Source organism: Saccopteryx leptura, chromosome 2, assembly GCF_036850995.1.
Source record: "Saccopteryx leptura isolate mSacLep1 chromosome 2, mSacLep1_pri_phased_curated, whole genome shotgun sequence".
In the NCBI taxonomy this organism is placed as follows: domain Eukaryota; kingdom Metazoa; phylum Chordata; class Mammalia; order Chiroptera; family Emballonuridae; genus Saccopteryx; species Saccopteryx leptura.
In genome coordinates, this window is record NC_089504.1 from 55,573,457 (window position 1) to 55,591,834 (window position 18,378).

Below are 18,378 nucleotides of genomic sequence, written 5' to 3' on the forward strand. Positions count from 1 at the left end.
CTAGAAAACCTTAGCTAGCATAAATAAGAAATTCACTCCTTAGAAGTCATTGTCAAATGCATGAAAACAAAAGATTAAAAAAAATCATAAAGGTATGTGATCTTACTATCTCTTAATCAACTTAGTCACTCCCTTCCTTGCAGTTCCTTAAACTCGCCTGGCACAATCTTGCTTTAGAAGACTTGTAGTGGCTGTTTCTCTGGCTTGGAGCACTACTCCCCAACATGTCTCCCCAGACACCTTATTTAAAAATGATAGCCTACTTCCCACTCATTTGTACACCCTCCCTTCCACCCCATCCATGCCCTTAAACTTCCAATCACCATTTCATGCCTTACTTTTTCTCATAGCACTTTTCACCTTCTAATATATAACTTAATTATGTTTACTGCTTATTATCTGTCTCCTCCTACTGAAAGGTTATCTCTGAAAGATAGGTATCTTTGTCTCATTGGTTGTTGTATCCTAAGTTTCTTGAACAGTGCTTTGCACACAGAGGTGCTCAAAGATTATTTGTTAGGCCTGACCTGTGGTGGTACAGTGGATAAAGAGCTGACCTAGAACTCTGAGGTTGCCAGTTCAAAACCCTGGGCTTGCTGGTCAAGGCACATATGGGAGTTGATGCTTCTTGCTCCACCCCCCTTCTCCATCCTCTCTAAAATGAATAAATAAAATAATTTTAAAAAAAGATTATTTGTTAAATGAATAAATTCTAGCTATTATTATATTATTAACATTATTATTCCAAGGCTTTTTAGTCACCAAATAACTTGTTCATGTCATTCTCCATATAATATAGCTTTCTCTATTTGCCTATAGAAATGCTTTTGACATATGATATAGTAGTACTATAGGGCAGTAGTTAAATAAAAAACACTCTGGAACAAGATAGCAAGCATGGATCTGCAACTAACAAGATTCATATATAAACATTCTGCATTATATATATATATATCAATATGTTCTTTTGCAGAATATAGGCAAACAACCAAATTGATGTTTATTACTAATGAATTTATGCACACACACACACTCAAAGTATCAATATAATTGTGTAGTGCTCTTACAGGTTCTAAGCATTTTACAAATTAACACATTTAATCCTTCTATCAACCTGATGGAAGCCAAGGAACAGAAAGATTAATTTGTAGCAAGTCCTACAGCTACTAAGTGACCAAGCCAGGATTTAGATCCATGTTGGATTTCAATTTAAAAAAAACAAACTTTTTAGTTTAGAAAAGATAATATTCCTAAAGAATAAAAATTAACTAAATATAACAATTAAATTTAAGTCTGTTAAAACAAAACAACCTTGCTTAGCTCAAAAGAATGAACTGCAGATTATCAGCAGATGTCATGAGGTGATGCTCTCTGTTAAATTCCCCTTCTGGTAATCTGAGGAGTTATAATTTATTCAGGTGGGAAATAACTTATTTATGCATAATAATAATTTAGTTGTCTCTTTAACCACAAAAGTTCTATTGTCCAGGAAATAAACCTATATGCAAACAGACAAGCCATCCAAATTGGAAAGAAACTTTTGGTAAGAATGTAAACTCAGACTACTGAGATTTCCACATAATGAACATGGTATCTCCCTCCACTTTTTAAAAATCATTTTCTATTTTTGTCTCTATTTTATTTAATTCTCTCTCTCTCTTTAAAATTTTTTTATTTTTTTATTTTTCTGAAGTTAGAAGCGGAGGCGGTCAGACAGACTCCCGCATGTGCCTGACTGGGATCCACCCGGCATGCCCACCAGGGGGTGATGCTTGGCCCATTTGTGGCATTGCTCCATTGCTGCTGGAGCCATTCTAGCACCTGAGGTGGAGGCCATGGAGCCATCCTAAGCACCCAGGCCAATTTTGCTGCCATGGAGCCTTGGCTGCAGGAGGGGAAGAGAGAGATAGGGAGGGGAGAAAAGGGGGAGGGGTGGAGAAGCAGATGGGCACTCTATATGCCAAGGGTCCCCAAACTGCGGCCCCCTGAGGCCATTTATCCGGCCTCCGCCACACTTCTGGAAGAAGCACCTCTTTCATTGGTGGTCATTGAGAGGAGCACATTGACCATCTCATTAGCCAAAAGCAAACCCATAGTTCCCATCGAAATACTGGTCAGTTTGTTGATTTAAATTTACTTGTTCTTTATTTTAAATATTGTATTTGTTCCCGTTTTGTTTTTTTACTTTAAAATAAGATATGTGCAGTGTGCATAGGGATTTGTTCATAGTTTTTTTTATAGTCCGGCCCTCCAACGGTCTGAGGGACAGTGAACTGGCTCCCTGTGTAAAAAGTTTGGGGACCCCTGCTATATGCCCTGACTGGTAGTCAAACCCAGGAATTCCACATACCGGGCCAATGCTCTACCACTGAACCAACCAGCCAGGGCTATTTTCTTTAATTCTTGATAAGATTTTATAGTTTTGTTAACAGAATTCTTGAGTATTTTTAAAATTTATTCCTGGTTAACATATTTTTGATGCCACTGTAATGTTATGTGTCTTAATTATTTTAGGTTGAAATATTTTAAAGTAAATTGACATTACACCCTTACGTATTTAGTATGCAACTTTTTAAATTCATTTATTGATTTTAGAGAGAGAGGAAGAGAAAGAGAGAGAGAGAAAGACAGAAACATTGATCTATTCCTGTATCTGCCCTGAACAGGCATCAAACCAGCAATCCTTGCCCCTCTGGACCTAGCTATCCGGCCAGGGCTACATTTCTTAAATAACATTATTATCCTTCACTTACACATACTTCACCAAAACAATTCCTTAATATTACCTAATATCCCAAACCTGTCAAAATATTAAAAGAAGCTCAAACTTAATAATTAGGGAAAAATTAATAAAGCAAAGAAATATGTGCGACACATGTCTAATTGACAAATTAAAAAGTCTAACACCAAGTGTTGGAAATGACGCAAAGCACTGGAATTCTAATGCATTGCCATGGGGAAGGAAGATAACAATCCTTCTGGAAAATCAGCATGGCACTGTATTGTAATACTGAACACGCACAGACCTGATGCCCTCAACCATTGCTAGATTCATACATACAAAATGTGTATCAACAAACGAGACATGTGTACCAAAAACACATATAACAGTGCTCACAGCGGTAGTGTTTCTAATAGGAAAAAGCTGAGATAACTCAAATGATCCTTAACAGTAGAGTATAAATAAATTGTGGTATGTAAATACGATAGAATAAAACACAGTAATGTAAAATGAACTAATCAGAGCTCTTGCAAAAACCTGGACTAATCTCACACATTTCATAATAATAAAATAAAGAAGAGATAGAAAATTACGTGCATAATATGTCTGTTCAAAACCAATGCCTGCCACTTATTTTCAAATGATTCAGCAAATATGTATCTATATTCACCTATTCAGATACAAAGAAAACATAGCAAATTATTAAAAAATATAAATCCAGTTAGAAGTATATAAAAGTTCATTGTATTATTTTTCTATTTTTCTTTAGATTTGAGATTTTCAAAATAAAAAGAGAAAAGAGTTCAAAAATCAGATAGCTACTTTAAAATATTTAGGACTAGTTTCTTAATCAGGGTGATAGATACATGAGTTTATAATTATTTCTTAAACTATACATATATTTTATGCATTTTTCTGTATGTATAGCATGCAAAAGAAGAAAGGTACAAAAGTGATGATGTATATAAAAATACAAAAAAATGGCTATACCCTTGTTTAATATTACTATTAAAAAAAATAAACTTTTTGCTTTATAAAGCAACCAAACATTAAGGGGCTTTTGTTACGTGGGTCATTTACTTGAGAGAAATTTTTCTCAAAAGGTACATACCTAGAACCAATTTTTGAGGCTAGTAATAATAATGTCATCTCATTTTTCTACAAAATAGTTCTTACACAACCATTGATTCTGAACCTTTTTTACTTTGATATTAGGTAGTATATTCTTCTAAATAATTCCATGAACTGTATTATGATATCATAATACTAATTCTGGAAGATATTCTAGCATATGCTACTTTTAAAATTTATTATAAGAAAACTCTGGATAAAAGTTTTATAATTATTCCAATATCATACACAATCATATTGTCCATGTATAAATGCCATTTTCTATAGGTTATAAAAATTCTTCACTAGGATACATAGTTTTTTGTAAAACCCTCAAAGTTGTTCATAATTTCATGTTTTTATATCAACTTTTAATATATTAATCTATTTGTCATCTTCTGTGTCATCTAAATCAATATCAAAATCGAAATCATCACTTTCTTCTTCATTTCTTCTGCAGCTTCTTCCACAGTTGGAATGTAGATTATTTTCTATGTTTTCTGTCTTTTCTGGTTCTTTATTAAACCTAATGATGAAAGAAATAAAACTTTTCTTTATTTCTCAGGCTTTCACTATTTAACTCTGTAGGCTGAAAAGAATTTACAATATATTTCCTAAATAACAGAAGTCTAATAAAATAAGTATAAAGATCCTTGAAGACTAATTTAACTCAAAATCCAACAAATTATAATATTGCTGTCACTAAAGTAGGTGCAAGGAAATTAATGCATGATGTCCATTAAAGAAAAGTAGTTACATAATAAGGATCTTATTTTGTAATGAGTAATGAATGTGAACTTCATAGATAAATATTATATTTTAATTTCCTAAAAATATAATGTTTCACTTTTACGGTAATGATAAATTTAGACTTTTTCCTGTTACGTAGAAAACATCTATATTAATTTGATATATTGCAACTTAAGACTCTCTAAGCAACTGGACATTTCCTTAAATAAAATTCACTTACCAATTACAAAAAGAGTAAAACCCAAACATAAAAGAAATACTCACGGAATAACAATGTCTTCTTTCTTTCCACATTTTGCACAAACTTCAAGTTCACAGGCACATGGTCTACACATTATGTAATAAGAATCCTTCACTGTCTTTTGTAAACATTTAACACTAAAAGTGAAAAATAAAATCAAACATTAATTTTTACTAATTACCTAAGATTTATTTGATAAAATGAGGAAGTGCAGCTAAATAGGTGATAAGCCTAAATATCAGAACTCCTAGGGTTCAATCTCAGGTAGATATTATTGTATATAACTTTAGATTAATTATAAAGTATTTCTAGAGAACAGTTTACAGAGACAAAATAATAGTACTTGAGACTTAACTACTTTCTTAAAGCCTTAAAAAAAGTAATCTGCAAATAGTGAGTTTTATGTCTTCCTTTCCAACTTGGATGCCTTTTATTTCTTTTTCTTGCCTAATTACTCTGGCCAGGACTTATAATACTATTTTGAGTAAAAGTGGGAAGAGTAGGCATCCTTGTCTTGTTCTGATCTTAGAAAAGAAGCTTTTGGCTTTCTACTGTTGAATATAATGTTAGCTACAGGCTTGTTAAATGTGGCATTTATATGTTGAGGTACTTTCTCTTTATATTTACTATTTTGAGAATTTTTTAAAATAACATATGGACACTGGATTTTGTCAAGTACTTTTTCTACAAGTATTAAGATGATCATATTATTTTTATCTTTCATTCTCTTAATGTGACATATCATATTGGTTTGTAGATGATGAATTATCCTTGTATCCCTGGACTAAATTCCACTTGATTATGTTGTATGATCCTTTTAATGTACTGTTTAATTTGGTTTGCTAATAGTTTATTGAGCATGTCTGCATCTAAATTAATCAGAAATATTGGCCTGTAATTTTTTTCTTCCTCTTAATTTTTTAAACTTATTTATTGATTTTTAGAGACAGAAAGATAAAGAGAGAGACAGAAACATTTATCTGTTTCTGTATGTGCCCTGACTGGGAATGGAACCCTCAACTTCTGTGTTTTGGGACAATGCTCTAATCAACAGAGCTATCTAGCCAGGGCTGGCCTGTCATTTTCTTTTCTAGTGGCATTCTTTTCTAGTTTTAGTATCAGTGATGCTGGCCTTGTCCAATGAATTTGGAAGTGGTCTCTCCTCTTCTATTTTTTGGAAAAGTTGAAAAAGGTTGGTATTAATTGTTCTTTGAATGTCTTGTCTTATAGGCTGTATGTTTCTAAGAATTTATCCATTTCTTCTAGGTTGTCAAATTTGTTGGTGTACAATTATCCATAGTAGTCTCTTGTGATTCTTTGTATTTCTGTGGCATCAGTTGTAATATCCCTTTCATTCTTGATTTTATTTGAGTCCTCTCTTTTTTATTAGCCAGATTTGTTAATTTTATGTTTTTAAATAACCAGCTCTTCTTAATTTTTCTCTTTTTAGTTTCTATTTTATTTATTTCTACTCTGATCTATGTCAATTCCTTCTTTCTTTGAACTTTCTTTCACTAGTTCTTTGAGGAACTATTTTTAGTTGCTATTAACTATGGGAACTATAGTTAATAATTCTATATTGCATATTCAAAAGTTGCTAAGATATTACATCTTAGAAGTTCTCATCACAAGAAAAAAATTTTCTTTTTTTATTAAATGAGAGGCAGGGAGATAGAGACAGACTCCCATATGAGCCCTGACCAGGATCCACCCAGTATGCCTCCTGCCAGGAGATGCTCTGCTGCTCTAGCCACTGCTTTGTTGCTCAGCAACCAAGCTATTTTAGCACCTGAGATGAGGCTATGAAGCCATCCTCAGTGCTCAGGTAAACTTTGCTCGAATCATTTGAGCCATGGCTACAGGAAGGGAAGAGAGAGAGAGAGAAATAGAGTTGGGGGGGGGGGCAGTGGAGAAGCAGATGGTTGCTTCTCCTGTGTGCCCTGACCAGAAATTGAACCTGGAACTTCCATACACTGGCTAACACTCTACCACTGAGCCAACCAGCCAGGGCCAAAAAAAATTTTTTTTAGTACTAGGTATGTTGATGGATGTTTACCGAACATATCATTTCACAATGTATGAAAATAGTAATTATGCTGTACATCTAAAACTTATATGTTGATGATACTTCAATTTAAAAAATTTTACACTTTTGCTCATCAAAAGACATTATAAAGAATGTAAAAAGAGCCCTGGACAAATAGCTCGGTGGTTAGAGCATCATCCCAATATGCAATTGTTGATGGTTGGATACCGAGGCAGGGCACATATGGGAACAGATTGATGTCTCTGTCTCTACTCTCTCTCCCTTCTTCTCTCTAAAATCAATAATATAAGTTTAAAAAAATAAAGTAAAAGAAGGGCAATAACAAGTTGGTATGGATGTAGAGAAACTGAAATCCCTGTATTGCTGATGAGAACTAAAAGAGGTATTATCATTTAAAAAAATAATTTGGCAGTTCCTCCAAAGTTTAAATATAGACTTATCAAATAACCCAGAAATCTCATTTTTAAAATATACCCAAGAGCACTGAAAATGTATATGCACACAAAAAGCTGTACATACAATGTTCATGGCAGCATTATTTACAATAGTCAAAAATGTGGAAAAAGTTTAAATGTCCATCAATTGATGAATGGATAAATAAAAAGTACAGCTATACAATGAAATATTATTTAGTAATAAAAATAATTAAGTACAGATAAATGTTACAGTGTACTTGAAAAAATTATGTTAAATAAAAAAACCTAGTCACAAAGACTATATATTACATGTTTCTCTTTATAGGAAATGTCCCAAATCAGTAAATCTATAGGGACAAAAAGCAAGGGGTGGGAGATGTTTGGGGTAAAATGGAGATTGCTATGAGCATGGGTTTCTTTCTGACGTATTGAAAATGTTCAAAAATTGATTGTTGTGATTGGTGCACAACTCTGTGAGGTTCTAAAAGCCACTGAATCATGTATTTCAAATGGGATGAACTATACAGTATGCAAATTAAATCTCAATAAAGTTGTTTATAAAAATTCAAATGCAAATGTTAGCAATAAGAAAAACATGGAGTAAAAGATATAAAAATAACCACTTTAAACTAAATATATAGTTAAAAGTAGAACAAGAAAAAAAACATGGGAACACTAATCAAAAAGTATATTAACATGATAATAAAGGAATCAATTTTCAAAAAAAGCCGCAATAATCCTAAATGTTTATGCACCCAACAACAGAGTGTTAAAAGAAATGAGGAAAAACTATTGAAATAAAAAGAGAGATAAACATTCACAATTACAACTAAGGACTTTAACACTTCTCTCTCTGTAACTAATGGAACAAATAGATAAAAAAAAAATCATTAAAGCCTGACCAGGTGGTGGTGCAGTGAATAGAGTGTCGGACTGGGATGTGGAGGACCCAGGTTCGAGACCCCGAGGTTGCCAGCTTGAGCGCGGGCTCATCTGGTTTGAGCAAAGCTCACCAGCTTGGACCCAAAGTTGCTGGCTTGAGCAAGGGGTTACTCTGGTCTGCTGAAGGCCCACGGTCAAGGTACATATGAGAAAGAAATCAATGAACAACTAAGGTGACACAACAAAAAACTAATGATTGATGCTTCTCATCTCTCTCCATTCCTGTCTGTCTGTCCCTATCTATCCCTCTCTCTGATTCTCTGTTTCTGTGTAAAAAAAAAAAAATCATTAAAGATATAGAACATCTGGTTGACAGAAGATTATCAAGCAAACAGACATTTATAGAACCCTCCACCCAACAAGAGCAATATATTCTTTTCAATTACACATGACACATTCTCTAAGATAGACCATATATAAGCCATAAAAACAACTTCAACAAATTTAAAAATAAAAAAACCTGAAAATTTACATGAAGTATATATGTTCTCTTACCATAGTGAAATGAACTAGAAATTAGTAACAGAAAAGTATCTGCAAAATTTCCAAATATCTATAAATTAAACAGAACATTTCTAAAGAATCTACAGGTCAAAAAAAAGGAAGTCATAAGGAAAATATTTTGATTGAATTACAATGAAAACACATCATCAAAATTAGTGGAATGGAGCTAAAAAATGTTCTTGGGAAATATATATAATTACATGTTCATATTAAACAGGAAAAACTATCTAAACTCCCATCTTAAGAAATTAGAAAAAGTAAATAAAACTCAAAGCAAACAAAAGGAAACAAGATATACTGATATGAACAGAAATCAATGAATTGGAAAACAGAAAATCAGAGAAAATCAGTAACTATGTCTATGTTGTAGCAATGACCAATGATTTTCTGTAAATACTGGCATGCTGATTCTAAGTTATAAGACAAAAAACAAAGAAACTATAACAGCCAAAACAATTTTCATAAAGAAAACAAAGTTGGAAGAGTCTCTGACTGGATTTCAAGAATTTCCATAAAGCCACAGTAATCAGGGTAGAATGGTATTGGTGAAAGAACAGACAGGTCAGTATGACAAAATATAACCCCCCCAAAAACCCATATATATAACAATTGATTTCCAACATAGTACAAAGGGAATTCAATGAAGAAAGAATAGACTTTTTCAACAAATAATGCTGGAACAATTAGAGAACCATAAAATGAACAGGAAATGAGTCATAAACTGATATATAAAAGCAGAATATACTTGTAAAACACATTATCTGATAAAAGGTTTATACAGCAAATATAAAAAAACCTTCAAAACTCAGGAATAATTAAACAAAATAACTCAAAGAAAACATGAGTTAAAGATAAACTTCCCCAAAGAAGAAATAGGGATGCAAAATGAGCACATGAAAAAATGTGCTCATTGTTTTTTGCAATCAGAGATATGCAAATTTAAATCACAATGAGATACAGTTTATGTCTAGGCTAAAATACCTAGAACTCTCATAAAACACTGGTGAGAATACAAATGGTACAGCCACTCTGGAAAATGGTTTGACAGTTTCCTATAAACATACCCTTAACATACAACACAGTAGTCTCATTGCTAAATATTTACTTATGAACAATGAAAGCATATGTTCACACAAAACCTGTATACAAATGTTTATGGCAGTGTAATTCATAACCACCCAAACTAGAAAAACCTAAATGTCCGCCAACTGGTGAATCAGTGGTCTAGTGGGTGGGAAAATAAGTTTGGATTAGGAAAATTTTCAGTGTTGTTTTCCTTTAATTTTTTAAAGTTTTAAAATAATTTTAAAGAAAGTCTATCTTGGTTAGGTTCATCTGAGGCTTCAAGAAAATTAGAATAGTTTTCATTTCTGTATACATGTTGTTTCATACCAGGGAGTCCTAGAGTAACCAATCTGTAAGTGTTCAAATTGCTAATTCAGGGATAGAACTGTTTACAGCACTGTCAATGTTAAAATTGACATGTAAATAGACTTAAAAATGGGATCTCCAGTTTGGGAATCTGAAGTCAAAAGATCACACATTCTCTAGCCCAACTAATCCCCAAAACAACTGACTCAAAAGACTGACTCAGTCACCTGCACATCTTATTAAAATGCTGATTAATGGCTACAGCCATTCTTTACATAATCAGAATCTTGAGGATGGGTCCCAAGAATCTGTTAAACCAACTCTTCAAGACATTCTTATGCACACTACAGCTTGAAAACCCGTGACCAGATCAAAGGAATACTTTCTAGATGTGGGGGCTTGCCAGTGTTCCCACTGCTGGTTGAGACCTTAAGGGTCAATTTGGAGAAGAGAAGGAATTCTATTGTAGAAAGAGATTATACTCTTTTCAAATTTAAATTAATTCTGAAAACCAAGTAGGTTATATTAGGTTAGCAACACTGTGAATATAAATATACCTTTTTATAAAGAGATAATGACATCTTCCCTCAGTATAAATGTAAATTTTATAAATTTTTAGATGTTTACAACCTTCCAGTTTCTGTCACACGAGTGGGACCTCTGTGTGCCTTCTCTTTCAAAACTCTTAATCCATGCTTTACTTACTCACTGGAAGTAAAATGAGAGAAGGTCTGAAAGTAATTAAGTTTCTAGATTTTTTTTACCACTATCATAATTTGCCTAGACATAGAATCTTAATTTAAGCATTAAATGCTTTAGAAATTATTTTAATAAGAGATTCATTCCAAGTTATCATAAAATTTGTGAGATATACTAAATATCTTTAAAATAACTGTAAGTTATTTAATCACTCTTGTTTTTTCTTACAAAAATGCAAAGGAAAAACTTTGAAATCATATAAATGTAAATTTTACCTAATTTCCCTTGGAATTTGGTTCTATTTTGAAAACTGAGTACATTGCCAACCAAGAGTCCTTCAGATATTAAAATAATGCTGATTTTGCCTTCTTTCATTTCTCTACAGAATACAATCCCAAGGAATAATCAAATAATCTTGGCCATAAATATACACAAATAATTATTTTACTAAAAACAGTGGTCAAATAAAAACACTGGTCATTCTTATAAACTGTTTAGTAACAAAGTAGACAGTCATACACTTTTTAAAAATGTATTTTAAAAGCAAAAATTATTTACCTTTTCGCAATGAAAAACACAAAAGAGAAAGTAAAAGTTTAAAAACTTCCACTACAGCCTGACCTATGGTGGCGCAGTGGATAAAGTGTCAACCTGGAAACACTGAGGTTGCCGGTTCAAAACCCTGGCTTGCCAGGTCAAGGCACATATGGGAGTTTATGCTTCCTGCTCCTCCTCCTTCTTTCTCTCTATCTCTCTCTCTATATCTCCCCCCTCCTCTCTAAAATACATAAATAAATAAATAAATAAATTTTAAAATAAATAAATAAATAAAAATAAAAACTTCCACTACATATTTAAGAATGAAAATCAGAGTCAAAATGTGAACTTTCAATGAACTTCTGTAAATACTAGAAAACATTTTGAAAATGGCACTGATTTAGGAAACCAAAGACCCAGATTCTCGCCCAGCTATGACTGTCCTTTCTATATAATCTTTGAAAATCACTTTAACTTCTTTGACTTTCACTTTTTTTTTTTTATCAAGTGGGAGATGTGGAGGCAGAGAGACAGACCCCTGCAAGCACCCGACCTGGGTCCACCTGGCAAGCCCACTAGGGGGCGATGCTCTGCCTATCTGGGGCGTTGCTCTATTGCTTGGCAACCGAGCTATTTTAGCACCTGAGGTGAGGCCATGGGGCCAACTTGCTTGAACAATTCCAGCCGTTGCTGTAAGAGAGGAAGGGAGGGGAGAGAGAAAAGGGGAAGAGGGAAGGGTGGAGAAACAGATGGTCTCTTCTCCTGTGTGCCCTGACTGGAATCAAACTTGGGGCTTCCACACACTGGGCCGAACAGCCAGAGTGAGTTTATTCTTATAATGGATACTAAAAGTGTTGGCATGTTATGAACAAAGACAGTGGCACCTCCACAGTCAGCTAACAAATGAAAAAATTTTAAAACCCATAAACTTTTATGACATGGTTGTGGCAGTAACGTGACTTTTTACATTGTATAATAAAACATCAACATTTGGAAGATCTGTTCAACGCAATGAACTAATATTTCCAAGTGAGCAAATGCATGATGTTACAAAATCATCCATGAGAGAAAGACCTATTCAAAGTGCAAGACAAAGCAATTTAGTGTAACAGCATATAAAGTGTTCATTGATGTAGTTTCAGATTCTACATTTTAGGAAACTGCCACTTCTTGAGATTTGGTATACAGTGGTACCTTGAGATACGAGCATACCAACATACGAAATTTTAAGATAAAAGCTGCGACTTGATCCATATTTTTGTTATAGATCTGAGTGAAATTACGAGATGCGAGTCATGATTCGGGAAGCTGCCGCTAGTTGGCACATTGGCGCATGGGTCCAGTATCGGCAGCACAACACCAGCATCTCGTTCTTTCTCACATGTTACCCACAGAATCAAGTCAAATCTAGTGCGCTGTACTTGTTCTTGCATCATTTTTGCATTTTTTACTAACTTTTTTTTGTGTGCTATCATGGGGTTGAAGAAAGTGAGAGTAAAGGACAATGGTGAGTAGAAGAAAAGAATGATGTTGAAAAAGTAAAGCAAGAAATAATAGAAAAATATGAGTGTGGTTTACAAGTGATTGAACCGGCAAGGCTGTACGACTGCAATACATCTACAATTTGTACCATCCTTAAACAAAAGGATGCCATCAAAAGTGCAAATCCAACAAAAGAACTACAATTCTGTCCCAATTAAGGACAAATATCCATGAAGAAATGAAGAAGCTTCTGCTCATGTGGGTGAAAGAGAAAGAGCTGGCCGGAGATACAGTGATGGAGACTGTAATATGTGAAAAGGCACATATTATTTATTTATGGCAGGGGTCTCAAACTCAACTCAGCATGTGGGCCGCAGAGCAAGATCACAGCCGTTCAGCGGGCTGCACTAGGTCTACAAAAGGCAACTGTTACGCAACACTTTTCTCACTGCAGTTGAAAACAAAAAAAAATCAGTACAACAAGCACAATTGTACATGCAGTTTACTCAGTGTCACAAAACGACCAGAAACTGTAGTTCGCATCACAACTGCTGTTAACTAAGCTAATATCTAGCTAGGATGCTAGAGAAATGAAAAATACAAGTAGGCACCTAGGCTTACTTAATTTTATCCAAAATATTTTGAACTTCGTGGATTAGTCTGTGGGCTGCACAAAATTGTTCGGCGGGCCGCTGCGGCCTGCGGGCCGCGAGTTTGAGACCCCTGATTTATGGCAACTTGAAGAAGAAAGTGTTGTGAAGTAACTAAAATCACAAATCCACGGGTGTTCGTAGAGGCATGTAGTCCAAATAAGTTTTTGAAAAGTTTTATTAGAGGAGGAAATTTATTAAATATGCTGGCCGCATATGGCTGACACAGGGCAACTGACCCAAATTGTACAGACCCCAAAAATAGTTCAGGGGCTGTTTATATACTCCTAATTACACAGGGGAGGGGAGAAAACCTGACATCACGGCATAAGTTTATACCTTTTGTTTAGAGATACATATATTAACTACATGTTTTCAGGAGGGGAGGGGTGGTTTCCATAGAGGCAGATGCCTGTAAATGGCTCATCAGCATAAGAAAAGATTTTAATTTAATCTTTTTCTTCCTATACCTGGCTAGCTATTCACCTTCCTCTTCTGCATTTACAACACAATATCATCAGCCATCTAAGTTTTGAGGCTAATCACTCAAGCATAGAAATCACACTTACAAAATCTTTCTGCAAGCCTAGCCCAAATTAATAAAATGTTCTTTAAACTTCCTAAAATATTAATATTAATTCTGTAGCTTTTGGCACTTTACAACAAAAGAACCATCAACCTCAAAAGAGGCAGCAGAAGATACGTTTAAGACAAGTCACGGCTGGTTTGAAAATTTCAAGAAGAGATCTGGCATCCACTCGGTGGTGAGGCATGGTGAAGCTCCGAGTGCTGACGTTAAGGCAGCTGAGGAATACATTGCACATTTTGCTGTGCTTATCACAAAGGAAGGCTACATCCCCCAACAAGTGTTCAACTGTGATGAAACAGTATTGTTTTGGAAAAAAGTCCCCAGGAGGACTTTCATCACAGCAGAGGAGAAGAAGCTGCCAGGCCATAAACCCATGATGGACCGTCTGACCCTTGCATTGTGTGCAAATGCTAGCGGTGACTGTAAAGTAAAGCCACTGCTAGTGTATCAAAGATGAATTTCTACAATTATCAGAAAAATAATAAAAAATTTTTTTCCTTCTGAAACCAAGGATCCTTATAACTTTGATTAAATTTACCTTTAAATCCTAGCTTTAGCAATTTTATCTCCCCCTTTCTCTCTCCCAGCCCCTATCTCTTTCTCTCCCACCGAAGGACTCAGTCTTTCCCCCGTAATCAGGAACCCCCTAGGCTGCAGCGGTCAGTTCCTCTGGCAGTCTAAAGATAATATCTTAAGCCAAGTTTTGTTTCGGCTCCTGTCACTAAAGTGGAATGCTGCCTTGGCTACTTTCCCCTGAAACTAGGTAGAAGGACACTGGGCCAGACCTCAGAGCTGTCCTCAAGACCTGAAGGAATGATTCATTGCCCGTACCTCACCTCCAATCAATCGGCTTCCAGCATGACTCAAACCCCTCACCCAGGGTGCCTTGCGATTTTGCCCTATATACTCTGTAAACTACCTGCCATACAGGAGTTTGGGGTTTTGAGTATTAGCTCCCCATTCTCCAGGGTGGTAATATTCATCAATAAAATAGCCACTATTTCTCCTCTGTAATTCTTGGTGTTTAGTGTTTGGCTCTGCTAGTGCCAAGTGGAAAACTCTTTCTATTCAATAACACTTCCACTAGCCAGATACTAAAGAAGTTTGTAAAAGTTTAAAACAATGCCACTTGTCTCACTAATACTTTTATGTCAAAAGTTTTTTTTTTCATAAAAAGTTATTAATGTTAACATATAATGGGCATATGTTATTTATATTCATAGTATTTATTAAATAACTATTTTTAAATATCTGCTTTCATATTGAATACAAATATTGATAGATATAACCCACATAAACCAAGTGCTCTGGGGTCCTCTTCCATTTTTAAGAGTGTAAAAGGCTCCTGAGAACAAAAGTTTGAGAACCAGGAATACACACAATGAATATCAATGGAGAAAAGAACTCATATTGCTAGAAGTAAAAGGCTTATTTTACTCTGCCATGTTTCTGGTGTTGCAACCACTTCCCGGTCCTATTATGACACTTTAACCTTTATCATAATTAAGCTCCACTTGTAATACTCACATCTGTGATTACTATGTGCTGTAAACAGTGAGCTGTGCTAACTCCACCCTTGGAGTGTAAATAATAGAAACATAACATTGACAGAATTCCATAACACATTTCCTGTAGTGGCCCTACGTAATCTGTGCATAGAAAGTTTCTGAAACTATACTGACACATTATATCATATGCAACTTAGAAAATGCTCTTAAGGAAACAATATCCTCAAATTCCAAGAACTTTGATTAAATTCACTTTCCTGTGTCCCCAAATGATATGATGAAAATAAGTGAAAAGATCAGACCAACTTGTCTTGTTGCAATAGTAGATTTGATTAGAATAATTCTTAAGAGTACAAAATAATTTACCTCTGACCAACAGTAGTTTAGAAAAGAAGAGAAAATCAAAATCATTACATTTTAGGGCAGGCATTTTAAATCAAAGCCTGCTGTATCAATCAATATTAATTTCAAAAAGTAGACTTTGTACACAGGTAAGCAATTGACAGTAATGAAAACTCTACTTTTACCTTTAAATAGTATATTCAAAGATGATAGAAAATCTTCTTTTTGACAGACAACACTAATGTTCACGCATCAAGATTATGTAACAAGAGAAAAGGAAAACTATGAAGGGCAAAAGAATGAACAAATGCCAATTTATGTGGAACCCCCCCCCCCAAAAAAAAACACACAGAGACAGCTTGAGATTATCTGCATTGTCTAATAAAGTAAACAGAAGATTCTTGATCATTTTCTCCTCCACACCTGGTGTCTTCGTCTCCTGTTTTCTGGAGGAAACATTGTTTATAGCAAGCATCTTCTACATTTAATTTATAACTTTTCAAAATCTATCTCTCCTGTTTTCATTTTATTATTCCTCTGCAGTCTTACCTTGTGCCCTAAAAAAGAAGCAATGAATGCCAATTAATGGACAAAGAGTCCAGTGTCAAAGAATGAGTGCAAGGTATGTATTGCCATGAATATAACCACAAGCTGGTGAATATATCTGCTGCTCTCTGCACATTAATGTGCTTTCTTTGAAATATGAGTGCAGAGGTACTCTTTTTTAAGCAGAATTTTAGGAGTATAGTACTTTTTTCCTTTGGAAAAAAAGGGGGTTAACAAATGCTGGCAAAGATGTGAAGAAATGGAACCCTTGTGCACTGTAGGTGGAACTGTAGAATGGTGCAGTCACCTATGGAAAAAGTATAAAGAGTCCTCAAAAACTTAAAAATAGAATTACTGAATGATTCCACAATCCCACCTTTGAATATATATGAAAAATAAAAATAAAGGTCTTGAGACAACTGCACAATGTTCACAGTAGTACTCACAATTGCCAATAAGTGAAAGTAACCCAAATGTCCATTAGTGTATGAATGGAGAAACAAAATGTGGTAGAGAGAGAAATATTATTCTTCCTTAAAAAGGATGGGAATGCTGTCACATGCTACTACATGAAATAACCTTTAAGACATTATGCTTAGTGAAATAAACCAGTCACAAAAAGAAAAATACAATATAATTTCACTTATATGAGGTATTTAAAGTAATGAAATTCATAGCAACAGAAAGTAGAATGGTGGTTACCAAGAACTAGCAGGATTGAACAAGGTTGTTGTTTAATGGGTATAGTTTCGAACTTTCAAGATGGAAAAGTCCTGGAAAAGATCTGTTGCACAACAATGTGAATCTACTTAACATTACTGAACTATATATACTTAAAAATGGTTAAGATGGTAAATGTTAAGTTATGTTCTTATTTACCACCACAAAAATAGATAAGTAACTTTAAAAAGAACAGGGTTGATCTATGAAGGATTATCTTAAAGATGTTAGTTTGGGTAACTGGGCTGGAAAAAAAACACTTAGAAGTTAAGAGGGAGCAAGCATATTGCTGGAGAGGTGAGCCACGGGGTGGCATGACCTGCTTAGCAATATCTGATCCCCCTCTATCTCATTTTCCCCAAAAGAGTATTATTTTTTGTTTTCTCACAAAAACCCCTCTCAGTACGGACACACACACACACACACACACACACACACACACACACACACACTAGTAGATATATAATTATATATATAAGCAAAACTTCACTGGAGACAAAGCTCCCCTCCTGCTGCTAGAAACCCAACTCTTCCCCTTAAGAGTCCTTAAAACATTTATGTGCAACAAGCCTTTTAAAAAACATTAATTTATACACATTCCAGACCAGTGCAGGTATTTGAGTAGGGATGAGATAGAAGAGAATTTATTTAATGCAATAAACTATGAAGAGATTAGGGCTGCCTGGGCAGTCAGGGAATGAACACTACGAGGTAATGATTTAAAAATGATCAGTGAGAAAGGGCCATATGCCTGGATATGAGGACCAGGGCCTCAGGGGCAGAGCTTTTGTTTAATGAAAAGATGTAATGAAAAGCAGCGTGCTAGGCATAAAGCACCCATGTGTTATGAAACCGGTAGGTGAGACATCCCTATAAGCAATGTTGGTTCCAAGGCATGTTACTACACCAGCTCTTTCCTTCCTCACTTGAATTATTTTTAGGATAACATCTACTTTCAATAACATTCTTCTTATAACATTTAAGGTCTGGGCTCCCTTCTCTCATTCTGGACAATTCTGTTTTGGCTTGTGGTATTTAATAAACTCCTGGGTAAACTTTTGTTTTATTCACAAATTCTATAGTTGAAAGGTTTGAAAAACATTAAAGGGACCAAAGTTTTACCACCCTGAAGCTGCCTTTTTGGGATATTGATTTTAAATTGTTTATTAAGAAACAAAAGACTAAGTGAGAAGTTTTGACCC

The 18,378-nt window shown here is 34.6% G+C and overlaps 1 protein-coding gene across 1 annotated transcript in view; it reads right to left on the bottom strand.

Annotated features, from left to right (window-relative positions):
• Positions 1-2,256: 2,256 nt before the first annotated feature.
• C2H9orf85 (chromosome 2 C9orf85 homolog) overlaps positions 2,257-18,378 on the bottom strand; it is a 95,766-nt gene continuing 79,644 nt past the window's right edge. Inside the window, exons 3-4 of the mRNA XM_066368005.1 lie at positions 4,847-4,960; positions 2,257-4,358 (exon numbers count right to left, since the gene is read on the bottom strand). Coding sequence (XP_066224102.1) covers positions 4,217-4,358; positions 4,847-4,960 — 256 coding nt within the window. The 3' untranslated portion in view covers positions 2,257-4,216. The remainder of the gene's footprint in view (positions 4,359-4,846; positions 4,961-18,378) is intronic.